Here is a 13,091-nt window from a genome sequence, read left to right on the forward strand (position 1 = left end):
AAGATCCTAAAAACAAAAAAGTTCAAAAGTAGAACATGGAAACCAAATCCAAAATAGGAGAAATTTAAAAAGTTATTTTGATAACTGGCTACTTATTAAATTTTATTTGACGGATTAATTAATCTTACATTTGTGTATGATAAATGTTATTATTTTTGAGCTTGATCCTTTTTAAATAATGTCACATGCGACTTTGATTTAATATCGTGGAGCCCCACTTGTGCAAATGGATCCTCTAACATGAATATTATAAATCAATACTCTCCCATCCCATCCCATCTCCTAAACAATCCATGAAAATGCCTTCCCAATCCTCCCTTCTGCTCCAGAGAATCAAAGAAACCCCCACCACTTACGCCGCAGCCGTGTGCAAGCAAACCTACCGCCATCCCTCCGCCGCTCAAGTCCCGGACCACGTGTTACACCACCACAACCACGCCGTAGGCCCGAACCAGGGCTGCTCCGCCGTCTCCCAGCACGTCTCAGCTCCTGTCTCCACTGTATGGTCCGTCGTCCGCCGATTCGACAACCCGCAGGCCTACAAGCACTTCATCAAGAGCTGCCACGTGATCCTCGGGGACGGCGACGTCGGCACCCTCCGGGAGATCCACGTCATATCCGGGCTCCCCGCCGTGAGCAGCACCGAGCGTTTGGAGATCCTGGACGACGAGCGGCATGTCATCGGCTTCAGCGTCGTCGGCGGGGACCATCGCCTGGCGAACTACAGGTCCGTCACGACGCTGCATGCGGCGGAGGACGGAGGAGGCACGGTGGTGGTGGAGTCGTACGTGGTGGACGTGCCGCAAGGTAACACTAAAGAAGAAACCTGTGTTTTTGTGGACACAATCGTGAAATGCAATCTTCAGTCCTTGGCGCATACTGCCGAGGCTTCAGCTAGGCGTAACGCACATAAATATATTTAAATAAATTACAAATAATAATTATTATTAATTAAATATGTATAATGTAAGTATGTCAGATGTATGTTCCTTTAATTTTTTCCTATATTTTTGCTATTTCAGCCTTTCGACAATAATTTCTACTTTCTTTAGGAAAATGTAAAGGCCGACGACCTTTGGATGTCTGAAAAATGGTATGAATAAGTCAGAGAAATATCAAATACTGAAAATCTAATTAAAATCTACGGGAAATTGGCCTTCGCCGTCGTTTTTTTTGTGTTCAGTCTTTGGGTACTTTTTTAATACCACATTTCTACATGAAGTATACTACATTTCCACATGAAGTGTACCACAATTTGTATGACATAGTATCATAATTTTGTGGGTAGGGAATGAACCCAAAGAAATGTTTTGATTGGGGATTTTTCACCAACTTCCCCTAAAATCTATAATCATGGCAAAAAAAAAAAGCAATAATTAAATTTGTACAATATTCTTATTAAAAATGAAGTAACATATAATAGTTGGGGAAAATTAAATTAAATTATTATCGATAACATATGCGTGAAGGGAATCGATCGACAGCTAACTTACTGAACGTTGCAACAATAAAAAGCCAGTTGGAATTCAAAGTTATCCAAAATGGTAAAGTGTGTAACAATCAGTAGGTTAGGCAAGTTGGACGTAGTATTATTTATGGGTTGTGGTTATTGATTAATGTATGCAAGTTGCATATTGTGTAGATTTGCTTTGGCTGACACTTGAAGAGCAAGTGGCTCGAGCTACCTCTTTTAATTAGCTTTACTTCTACTTATATTATTTAAATTATAATAATTGTTAGGATCCGACATTAATTTTTAGAATCAACAAAATTCATAAATATTTCGATTTAGTTAACAACACTGAAATGAAATTTTTGTCATTTTGTTTCTCGATAAGTCAATAGTAAAAACTATGCAGGAATACACTGATTGAGACTATTTGAACAAAATGGCTTATCAAAAATCAGTTGGGCTATCAAATGAAAAGTAAATGCACGTAGAGTGAAATGTATATATGTACATGTTTGTTTCTGGATGTTTCAAGACTCCTACGTCACTCCTTCCATGCAGAAGGATTGCACTAAAAGACTTTGATAATTACAAATAATTTGAAATCATCAACTTCAGTAGGACTTAATACTATCTAACTGAAACTCTAGTAAGCTTCAATCTTAATCGAATGAGTAGTAAGACATCTTACTCTCAGTTACAAGGATTTCAAAACGAAATTCTAAGCAAAAATAGATTCTCGAATGATCAGCTAATAATTTATAAACACATGCTTGCTTTGATCAGTTTGACTCATAAAAATATTTTTCAAGAATTACAGAAGTTCGAAGAATTCAAAGAGAATTAAAAGCTCGTCTAACTGATTTATTAATAGGCTTCATATGCAATAGTCATCTTTTTAAATCATATATCTATTTCAAAAATGCAGATATCTTTGTTATCATGTCATCGTACTTTCTGACATATCGTATATTTCTGTTATTGCTCAATGAATGCTGACATTTTGTTGGGAAATAGTGACTGTTTGTATGAAAAATTTTATCCGATATTTTAGTAGGGCTCTGATTTTTAATCAATTAGCATACTGATAATCTTCAGAGAATGGTTGGGGTTGGGTTGACACATCGACTGTAATAAACTGCTATTAGTTGAGCTCCATCAGTTATCCTTTGATCAGTTTGCCTATCAGTACCATTTTTTGGTTTTGAATAATGTACTATCAGTTTGGCACGTTAGTTAGTTGGACACTGATTATCTTAGAAACTTTTGCTCATGAATATTCATTTTTTTGTAATTGAATTCACTTTAGTTAGACTATGTAATTATCAATTAAATCTACAGTTTTTTTAAATCACAAAAACTTAAATATTAACAATAATGTTCATGGTCACAAGTCTGCAAACCATATATAGGGTTTAATTATTTATTTTTTCTAAAACTATGTTGGATACGTAAAACTTAACGCTTGTCTGTTTATGAAAAACTAGTTGATGTTAACTGTGTAATTCAAATATTATAAATCGTACAAAAACTCAAGTGTCACAATTAGATTAATTTACCTAGCGAGGACAATTATTATATTCCACAAAAGAAAAGAAATTTTTTTGATAAAAGATTATTATGTATTTTTTGTTAGACCCAATTAATGTTAAATTCTGATTTCACGTCGGGGACTTGATGATTGTTCATGATAAGAGATATTAAAACGTGATAACTATAGTTTAAACTTAATTTAAATTATTGTACAATTTAAAATATTATAATTATAATGCTAACGTATGTATAACCATTGAAAGCGAACTTCCACAATTACATTTTTTTTTTAAAAAAATAACTTCCATTAATATCTAACAAACTGAAAGTTATATTTCCAAATTAATCGCATTCTTGTTGAAACCTCTTCCCTGTTGCTAGTGTATTGTTTTTCTCAGTTTCTGACAACATAAACGCATCGCGTATGTGGAGTAACTAGTTTTTATTATTATTATAAAAAAGATGCATTGATAGAAATGAATTTGGTATTTACAAGTGAAATTCCATAAATAACCTTCAAACAAAGGAATAAAAATTATAATATTCACCCCTACACATTTTTATGTCATCCACATGACCCCATTACTATATTTTATCGCATCACTAACTTCAAAATAATGCAAATTTTTACAAGATGTAAAACCCATCTCCAATTCATTAATTCTAAACTACATGCTAAAAGGAATATTCTCAAAAAAATTTCAGCTATTTTATTTACCATAACTAATTTATTACCACATTAACTAAAATATCAGTACATTATTTTTTATAATGAAATTTTTTAAAATTATTTATTAGTTTCTATAATGAATAATTTATTGAATAATTAATTTAAATACTTAAATTAAAATTTTTAAACAATTACTTTAATTAACTTAAATCTTGAATTTTATTAATTTATATAATTAAACCTATTACTTAATTTAAATATTACACATGCAATTAATATTAAGATAAAACAATTAAATATGGTTTTCATATTTATCCAATTAAAATTTGATTATTTTATTTGGTTAAATATAAAATTATAAAATAATAATTAATATAATTATTTATTGAATAATTAAAGTTTTTAAAATAAAAACTTACAAATCTACAGAATAATATAATCAGATTATTGATTATTGATAAGTAAACTTAAAATATATTACATTTAATAATTACCAGAATTAAATAATTAATATAATTATTTATTGAATAATTAAAGTTTTTTTATTTGTTAAATAACATCTCACGACCACCAACTCGAAACACAACTCAACATTATTAATGTCTGAACTTCATGTTGACTTAAAATGTTGTTATTATTTTATTGGGCCTTTTATTTTAATCCTTATATGAACTTGTACATATAATTAATGAGCCGGGCCCTATGGCCATTCCTTGCTTGGCTTCCTAATATTAAGATATTAAAAATAATTTGAATTATTTAATCCTAACTTTTTATTATTTTGTATATTATTTTATCTATTATCTGACCTTGATAATAAAAACCATAATAAAATTCACACTACATTTAAATTTGTAATATTATGCTTCGCAAAGCTTTTCTGTTTTTAGAATGTTTTAACTTTTACGCATTATTATAGTATTATGTTGTAATACTTTAAAAAATTGGAAAAAAAAGTCAAATTGGTCCTCAAACTTCACATGTTTTATTTTTTAGTCATCTAACTAATCAAATTTGAATATTGGTCCTTTAAATTTTATCTTTTGGCTATTTTGGTATTTTTTTTTAAAAATCGAAATGTATAATTTAAACTAAAAATTGCTGATTAGCCTAAAAAATCTGATTGCATGAAAACAAATTTGGAGATTTTCAATTTAGTGGGAAAAAATCCTAGTGGAATACTACCCAAATGCCCCCCCATCAACAGAAATTATAAAATATTCTTTTTTTTAAAAAAAAAAAAAAGGAAAAAGAGCAAACCCGAAAACGGATTTTACAGTTAAGTCAAAAATTTCCGGGTGAAATTGAATACTTAGGTTAAAAAGGGAAAAATAGTCAAATTTAAAAGAATATTTTATAAATTAAGAAAGTTATTTACACTTCACTTTTGCTTAAACACATTTCACCTTTAATTTTTATACTCAAAATTGACAATGATACCCTTTTTGATTGTACTTATTATTGGTAAAAAATTTATTTCTGAAATTTGTTACAAAAAGTATAGTTAAATTTGTTACTCAAATTAAATATAGAAAGAAAGATACACAAAGCAAATATTAAAAAAATAACTTATAATTTAATTATTCTTAATTTATATTTTATTTCTAATTTATCATTGTTATTTGTAAAATCTTTTTATTACATATATTCTTAATTTTATTGTCATAACTTAAAAAATTTATCATTTTTTATATTAATCATAATATCTTATGAAAGCGACACTAAAAAATTTGTTCTTTTAAAATAACATATTATTTTTAAAATTAATTAATTAGGCAAGATGGAGTGTTATTAACACTTTTTTGAGTATAAATAATACTCCCAAATGAAATATGTTATGAGTATATTCTTATTATTTAGTTTGATTTGAAAGATTTGTAATTAAAATAAACATATCAAGATAATATCTGTAAAGATTTGTACCTGAGTATTGACTCTCTTATCTTATGAATTTTCTCTATTATTCCATATCTTATATAATGATTTATAACAAAAAGACCTTATTGCACTAGAACATATTTTAACTAATTAATTGATGAGAAACATCTAAAATAAGACAATTTATTAGACGCACAGTTTTGGTGATTTCTCCAACCAAATTATATATATGAGCCTGAATTTGGATCGAAGGATTTGATTTCAAATCCATACATCAAATCTATCGTATCAGTTTGGCTCAAAATTAAAATGAACGATTTCAAGTACTATTGAACAGTACTTTTTTGGACTTTAATTTCAAATTAACTTACTAAAAATATAGTCACAGTTATTTGAAATCCATATATTTCAAATTCTTTGATTTAAAATCCTCCATCGTATCCTCCAATCCAAACGCAACATGAGTTAAATATTATAACTTCAAAAGATTCTTCAACATACAATATGTACATACTTATGTGTGTATAATATATGGAGTAAATGGAGGATTTTCAGAAGCAATATCTTTAAGCAAACGATTCATGAATATGACAACCACTTCCCCAAATATATATATGCATGTTGTATCGATCTAATTAGCAATTTAGTTGTTACCACCTAATAATAAAAGACATTGCCTTAAAAATACTTCCCATGTCGTCGTTACACCAAAGCCTTTAAAGTACTGAATTTACTAAACCACCCAATTTCCCACTTCCATTGAATCCCAACAGATTCTGAAAGCTTAGTCTCACCAAATGCTAGCAACTTAAAGAAAGATCAGCACTAGACAAGTTAGAGGCACATGCATTAATGTAAGAGGATATTTCAAGGTTGATCAATGAATGATCCAAAATTAATGGCGAAAAAGATGGGTTCACTTGCCGGAATATGGGACATACGGTGCAGCTTTCGGTCCCTGATAGGATTTCTTGTGGCGGCGTTGGTGGCCGGAGCCATTTATTTGACGGCAGAGAGTGGCGAATACCTAGTTAAGAATGGAGATGGCGGTGATCAGAACGTGATAGAAAGGAAAAATGAGTCACCGTCGGAGTCTTCTTCGGAATGTGATTTGTTTTCAGGAAAATGGGTTTTCGATGATATTTCGTATCCATTATACAAGGAGGAAGAGTGCACGTTCATGTCGGATCAATTGGCTTGTGCGAAATTCGGAAGAAAAGACTTGAGTTACCAAAATTGGAGATGGCAGCCTCACCATTGCAACCTCCCTAGGTACCCTTGCTAATTTGTTTCTGTTATATAAATGTTTCAAAATATTTATAAGATCATTAAATATATATAATCTAGGTTTTTTTTTAATGGAGTTTTACAATTTTCCTTTAATATAAAGGTTCAATGCCACAAGACTGTTAGAGAGATTGAGGAACAAAAGGCTAGTTTTTGTTGGGGATTCTTTGAATAGAGGACAATGGGTATCTATGGTATGTCTTCTTGACAAGGCAATCCCAAAAGGCCAAAAATACATGCACAACAATGGGAGCTCACTCATCACTTTCAAGGCCAAAGTAAGTCTGATTATTATATTTAAATGCATGAGATTTTTCATCAATCGATATATTAATTTTTATCATGCAATAATAAAGGAGTACAATGCGAAAATTGAGTTCTACTGGGAACCGTTGCTGGTGGAGTCGAATTCGGATGATCCAGTGAACCATCGGTTACCAGATCGAATAGTGCGAGCACAGGCTATTGAAAAGCATGCCCGTCATTGGACTGATGCAGATATACTCGTGTTCAACACCTATCTCTGGTGGCGACGCCCTCAAATGAAAGTATTGTAAGTAGCTATCTAACTTATTTATAGTGGCTTTTTTGTTTGTTTTTCTGTATTCAACACAACTCATAGCTTTTAATTTTCATCCGCTGTACATGATGTATGTTCCTTCCTATAACAAGATGGGGTTCGTTTGATAATTCGGATGGAATCTACAAGGATGTGGACATGCTACGTAGCTACGAAATGGCAATGAAAACGTGGTTGGACTGGTTGGAAATCCATGTAAATCGCAGCAAGACTCAATTATTCTTCGTGACCATGTCTCCTACTCATGAAAGGTATCATGAACGTCTTAATACAAAGTTTTGTACGTAATTTCAAAAGTAATGTGTAACCGTGGTACTGTTGAATCATTTCAGGGCGGAAGAATGGGGAAATTCCATGGGCGAAAATTGTCTCAACGAAACCGAAGCCATCAGGGAAGAAGGATACCGGGGAAGAGGATCGGATCCTAAAATGATGCGAATAGTGGAAAAAACAATCGATGAAGTTAGACAAAGAGCAGGATTAAGTGTAGAAATAATAAATATAACTCAGCTTTCGGAGTATAGAAAAGAAGGGCATCCCTCAATTTACAGGAAACAATGGGAGCCTTTGAGTAAGGAGCAGATTTCTAACCCTCTTAGTTATGCTGATTGTATACATTGGTGTCTTCCGGGAGTTCCTGATGTATGGAACGAGCTCTTGTATGCTTATATTTTCAAATACAATTGATTTTGACGTCAAATTAAGANTATTATTTTTAACTCCAATTGTTATATGTTATAGTTAATCTCCAAACTGCTTGGTGCCCGATCGAGCAGAATATTAAAAAACCAGTATTATTATATTAATCTCATAATTAACTCCTTCCAAAAAAACGAAATTAGCTAGTCACCTGATATACCAGCACTCGCTTGTTCGTCCATATTCAGCTTAAGACGTCGGTAAACCCTGTTCCTATAAAAAAAATAAATAAATAATTGGAATAACATTTAATAATGAAAAAAATGGAACCCTTGAAGTAATGTAATTTCGCCTAGGGATGTAAATGTACCAAACCGTTTGCGAGCTATTCGGATCTCGGCTCGATAAAAAACTCGTTTGAATTTGTTTGTTAATCATATCAAACCAAGCTCAAACTCGATTTCGAGCTCGAAAAATTAATCAAATCAAGCTCAAGCTTAAGGATATTCGGCTCGTGAGCTCACAAACATGTTCGATAATAGGCTCGCGAGCTCGAACTCTAGCTCGGCTTATTTAGGTGGCTCGTAAGCTCGAGCTCGAACTCGACTCGTTTAGGTGGTTCGTAAGCTCGAACTTGGCTCATTTGTTGAGTTGACAAATAAAAATATTAATACTAATGTCAATGGAAGGAATTGAAGTATTAAATGAGTTAAATTATTGCAATATTATTTATATGGTGATATTAGTGTATGACAAATATTTGTTATCTGGATGCTAGATGTATTATTTTGGGATGTTCAATAATATATTGAGTTTATGTTTTTTTTAGTTGTTATTTTTGTCGTTTTGGTTATTTATGAATGAATTTATATTTTTATGTCTGATATAAAATTAGATCATAGATATATTTAATTTTTAACAAGCTCGAATCAAGCTCAAACTCGAGCTTTGATGATAACAAAACTTGTTATTTTTTTATAATAATTTTCCTAAGTGCGCACGAAGCTGAATCTGATCAGGCTTCTAACTAATTAGTTACCATGCCTAAACTGAAGCTTTCGAAGAACAAACTGAAAGTGCCAACTGATTACCCGAACTGAACTAGTACAACTGAAGTATCAAATACCAGTTCAACTGATTGATCAGTTGATAGGTAGTTCAGCAGAAGACTTTCAGAAGCCCGGCCAGCTGATGAAGAGCTCAACTGATGAATAGCCCAACTGACCAGTTCAACTGAATCAGTGAAATCAATCCAGCTGACGAGCCAACTGATTTCACCAAACTAGTTCAAAGACCAGTTCAACTGAACAGTTCAGTACATTAGTTAGGAGTCAATCAGTTTGCAGAACACGACAAGCTTATCTAATGGAATCCAGCTACGCACGAAGGTACAAAAGCAATTGTCCAAGTCAAAGGACAATAATAGACGTTGCATCAGAGTTTAAAGACAAAATGTTCCAGAATGGGTACAAGCCAAACTTCGAGGAACAAATTCAAATGCAACGGATTCAATAATTGAGTCTCACTGTACGATCAAGCTTCGCGCCTATAAATAGAAGATGAAGATCAGTGAAGACTAACACAAAGGAAAAACAAGAGAGAAAAGAAAGGGCACGCTCAGTTGCAAATTAGCTTTACTAGAAGCAACTGCCCAGTCGAGGGAACACTTCAACGTGTTATCAGCTTAGTATAGAAGCACTTTACCCTCAGTGTGTGAGAGAACTTTCGGGCTACTTTCAGAGATCAGTTCTCACACACACACACACACCACCACCACTCAAATAGAGTCTTGCACAAAGACATAAAACTTGTGTATATAGTCTTTGACACATAAACGTTAAACAAGTGTTGGCTGGAAGGTGCTGCTTTCAGTCTAGTCTAAGAGTTCAGTTAGGCAGTTGGATAAGTCCTAAGCTGAGTGGGTTTGTACAAATTAATCGTATAGATCAAAGTCTTCTACTGGATCCTACCCGAGGTGGTAGAAGGGATGGCGTAGGAGCAGTTGAAGTCTCCGAACAACCATAAACATATCTTGTGTTATTTCTGTTTAACAGCTTGTTTTTGTTTTTAACTATTTTGATCAGTTCAGTTCTGTCCATAACTGAACTGATATAAGCTCTAACTGACTTCTCGTATTTTAGTTACTCAGTTGAACATGATATAAAATCTATCAGTTTTCTTAACGAAAGATTACTTCAAGTATTTTTCGCTTGGTTTAATACCAAACTTGATTTAATTCATCGGTGTAAACATTCTTAAAACACGAGCTATTGTAGCTCATTGATTTATTGTGTTGAAAGCATTTCAAAGGTGCCGAGCACACGATCCATCATCAATTCTATGCTTTACGAACTCAAAAATGAGCCGAGTTGATCAAGCAGGGTTTGTTAAACATGGTAAACGAGCTATTAATGAATCAAGCTTGAGTTCGGCTTGATTAACATGATAAACGAGCTTTTAACGAGTTTAGCTCTAGCTTTTCTCGAGCTTAGTAATTTCAAGACAAACTGAGCTCAAGCCTGATAATAGAAGTTCGAATCGAGCTCGAGCTCAAACAATCTTAAACGAGCCAAACTCAAGCCTGATACTGTTTGGTTTGATTTGGATTGTTTACATCCCTAGTTTCGCCGTATCAGCAATCAGAATGTCCAAACTGTTTGGAAAACTCCTACCGAACTGAGCAAAAACTTCGTCCAATTGAGCTGATCGTACATAGATCGAACATTGCTTTTCTGAAAGACTCTAGAAAAGCATTTCCTTTAGCCAAATTCATTATCATGGCAGCACAGAAATGTTTCCAGAACCTACAACCGCGACACCACCGCATCGCACGCCGACAAATTCCTGGTAAAACCAACTTCCATTCAAAGTAGAATCGGATTTCTCGGAATTGTTCTGAATCGTGTTTTTGTCATGCCCAAACGCAGCGGAAGTTTTAAAAATTTTTAAATCTTGATATTCAAGATATTGTTTGAGCACTCGCATGGTTTTAATAAATAAACATTCATATGATATTTAGTATATACCTCTAGTGAATTTCACTTGGCTCCAACTACGCTGGTATAAGCTTAGGGCTCATTAATTAAATTAAATAATTAATGGGCTTAATCAATTAATTATTCTAGTCCAACTAGTTTAATTAATTAATTAATCTTTTAAAGTCCAATTAAGAACCTTAATAATTTGTATGTTAGTCTTGTACTCTTACAAGTCCATAATACATACACCCATTACATTTAATTTAAATCCTTTATAAATTCAACATTTGAATTTAATATTTAAATTATAAATTCAACTCTTTGAATTTATCACTTCCAAAATATAATAGTCATAAATTCAACTCATTGATTTTATTTCTCAATTTTTTCTATAAATTCAACTCATTGAATTTATTATCTCAACATTTTCTATAAATTCAACTCCTTGAATTTATTATCTCAACGGGGACAAAATAATCCAGTACTTGTGTGACCCTCAATGGTTCAGAGATACAGCTAGCCGTGGATTCACAACTCTTTGTGATTCAGGACATAATCTTTTATTCGGGCTTACCCTAATTTGCCCCATTCTATGTATCAACAATTGATCATGAGAATTTCAGAAATCATATTTCTGAATAAACCCATCGAATCATGGTAAGAGCTTCTAGTAGCATCGTCCCATGATTCCCTAGGTATCATTGATAGTGCCTGCAATAACCAGTCGGTTATGATTAACGTAAGGTCCTTTCATCTCATATATCTCGATCGAATCTGCAACCATTGGTTCATCGAGGGTTGCATAAGAATTCGATAACTATATGACACATATTTGAGAATAAATAGTTGCATCACATGTACAATTGGAGAACTCCTTCTCTAACGTACATCTCATACTCTGGCCAGAGATTCCATGCACTATTATTTCATCAGATCACATAGGATATCCACACCCGTAGGTGAGCGGTGAATTCCCAACTACAATGCACTGGCTCCTCCATACGTCACAACTGTACCCAATCTCGCCACCTGATGACCTCCTAGAGTCGATAAACGAGTCAAAGCACAGCCCTAGCATATAGAGCCTCAATGTTGTCTCGGGCCGTAAGGACTAATGGTGTACAATCATATCCACGGACTTATCATCTCGATGAATGATAACCACTTGAAAAAGTCCTAGGGAGGGCAGTTCGGTACAATCATCATATGATTACCCATCTGTATATTTGGACATCTCTATGTCCTTATCAAGAAACGCGGTACACAAAATTACATATGCTAGTCTCGAGCTCAAGCGACCTTTATCCATGTTTTAGGCGGTTGAATCGACTAGGAACGAATTTAGATTATAAAGTGTTTAAAAATGAGTTTCAACATCGAATTACGATTAATTTGTATTAAAGTGTAATCAAGGCATTTATCTATGTTGAAAAAAAAAAATCTTAGAAGCTTCGACATAAATTTTTTTTGGTTACTTTTAAATTTATGATTTTAATAATGAATTGTTGTTTTTATGTAAAAGTTACATGATCATGTAAAATTAAAAAATGATATTAGATATTTTGAAAATTTTGAAAAGTGGATAAAAACTATGCCTTACAAATTTATTATAATTATTTTTATGATATTTTTTATAAAATAAAAACAGATACTTTTCAAATTTGAGAAGGAGTTTCTTGGTAGTTTAAATATACATTATTAGTTACTCGAGACTCAGTCAACCTTATGGTGAAGTAAAATAAAATGTGTGTGCTTATACTTGCTGGGAAGGGATCCGTTGTAACGTTTGTTCAAGAAACAAGTGATAATATGTTAAAAAAAAAAAAAAAAACAAGTGATAACCCACAAAATAGTTAATTTTACATTTGTGGGTTTCTAAATGTTTAGTAGTTATTACCGAGTACAATTAATAGAAACGGGAATATAATTTATACACTTACCCCCCATTTTCTTGGTCTCGAAACTTCATACCAAATTTCCTGGTTTTCTCTGCACTCGCTTGAGGCAAAGTCCCTAATAAAATATAATGAGTTGGTTGACTCAATAGATATTTAGAATAAAAACTAGTATTTTTGA

General features: G+C 32.6%; 2 protein-coding genes across 2 annotated transcripts; both read left to right on the forward strand.

Moving 5' to 3' along the window:
• Positions 1 to 260: 260 nt before the first annotated feature.
• LOC140963085 (abscisic acid receptor PYL4-like) lies at positions 261 to 1,005 on the forward strand. Its single transcript, XM_073422311.1, has one exon. The coding sequence runs from the start codon at positions 294 to 296 to the stop codon at positions 921 to 923; it is 630 nt and encodes a 209-aa protein (XP_073278412.1). The 5' UTR covers positions 261 to 293; the 3' UTR covers positions 924 to 1,005.
• Positions 1,006 to 6,231: 5,226 nt separating this feature from the next.
• Positions 6,232 to 8,098, forward strand: LOC140963364 (protein trichome birefringence-like 34). The gene is made up of 5 exons (XM_073422655.1): positions 6,232 to 6,803; positions 6,922 to 7,096; positions 7,175 to 7,371; positions 7,491 to 7,649; positions 7,731 to 8,098. The coding sequence occupies exons 1-5, from the start codon at positions 6,412 to 6,414 to the stop codon at positions 8,083 to 8,085; spliced, it is 1,278 nt and encodes a 425-aa protein (XP_073278756.1). The 5' UTR covers positions 6,232 to 6,411; the 3' UTR covers positions 8,086 to 8,098.
• Positions 8,099 to 13,091: the final 4,993 nt, after the last annotated feature.

The sequence above is a fragment of the Primulina huaijiensis genome, chromosome 17 (genome assembly GCF_012295235.1).
Source record: "Primulina huaijiensis isolate GDHJ02 chromosome 17, ASM1229523v2, whole genome shotgun sequence".
NCBI classification, from domain to species: Eukaryota; Viridiplantae; Streptophyta; class Magnoliopsida; order Lamiales; family Gesneriaceae; genus Primulina; species Primulina huaijiensis.

Bases quoted from the DNA above. Each gene is read 5' to 3' on its own strand.
- LOC140963085 (XM_073422311.1), top strand. From the start codon at position 294: ATGAAAATGCCTTCCCAATCCTCCCTTCTGCTCCAGAGAATCAAAGAA.
- LOC140963364 (XM_073422655.1), top strand. From the start codon at position 6,412: ATGAATGATCCAAAATTAATGGCGAAAAAGATGGGTTCACTTGCCGGA. The intron at 7,372-7,490 runs GTAAGTAGCTAT...TCCTATAACAAG, and splicing joins CGCCCTCAAATGAAAGTATT to ATGGGGTTCGTTTGATAATT. The intron at 7,650-7,730 runs GTATCATGAACG...GAATCATTTCAG, and splicing joins ATGTCTCCTACTCATGAAAG to GGCGGAAGAATGGGGAAATT.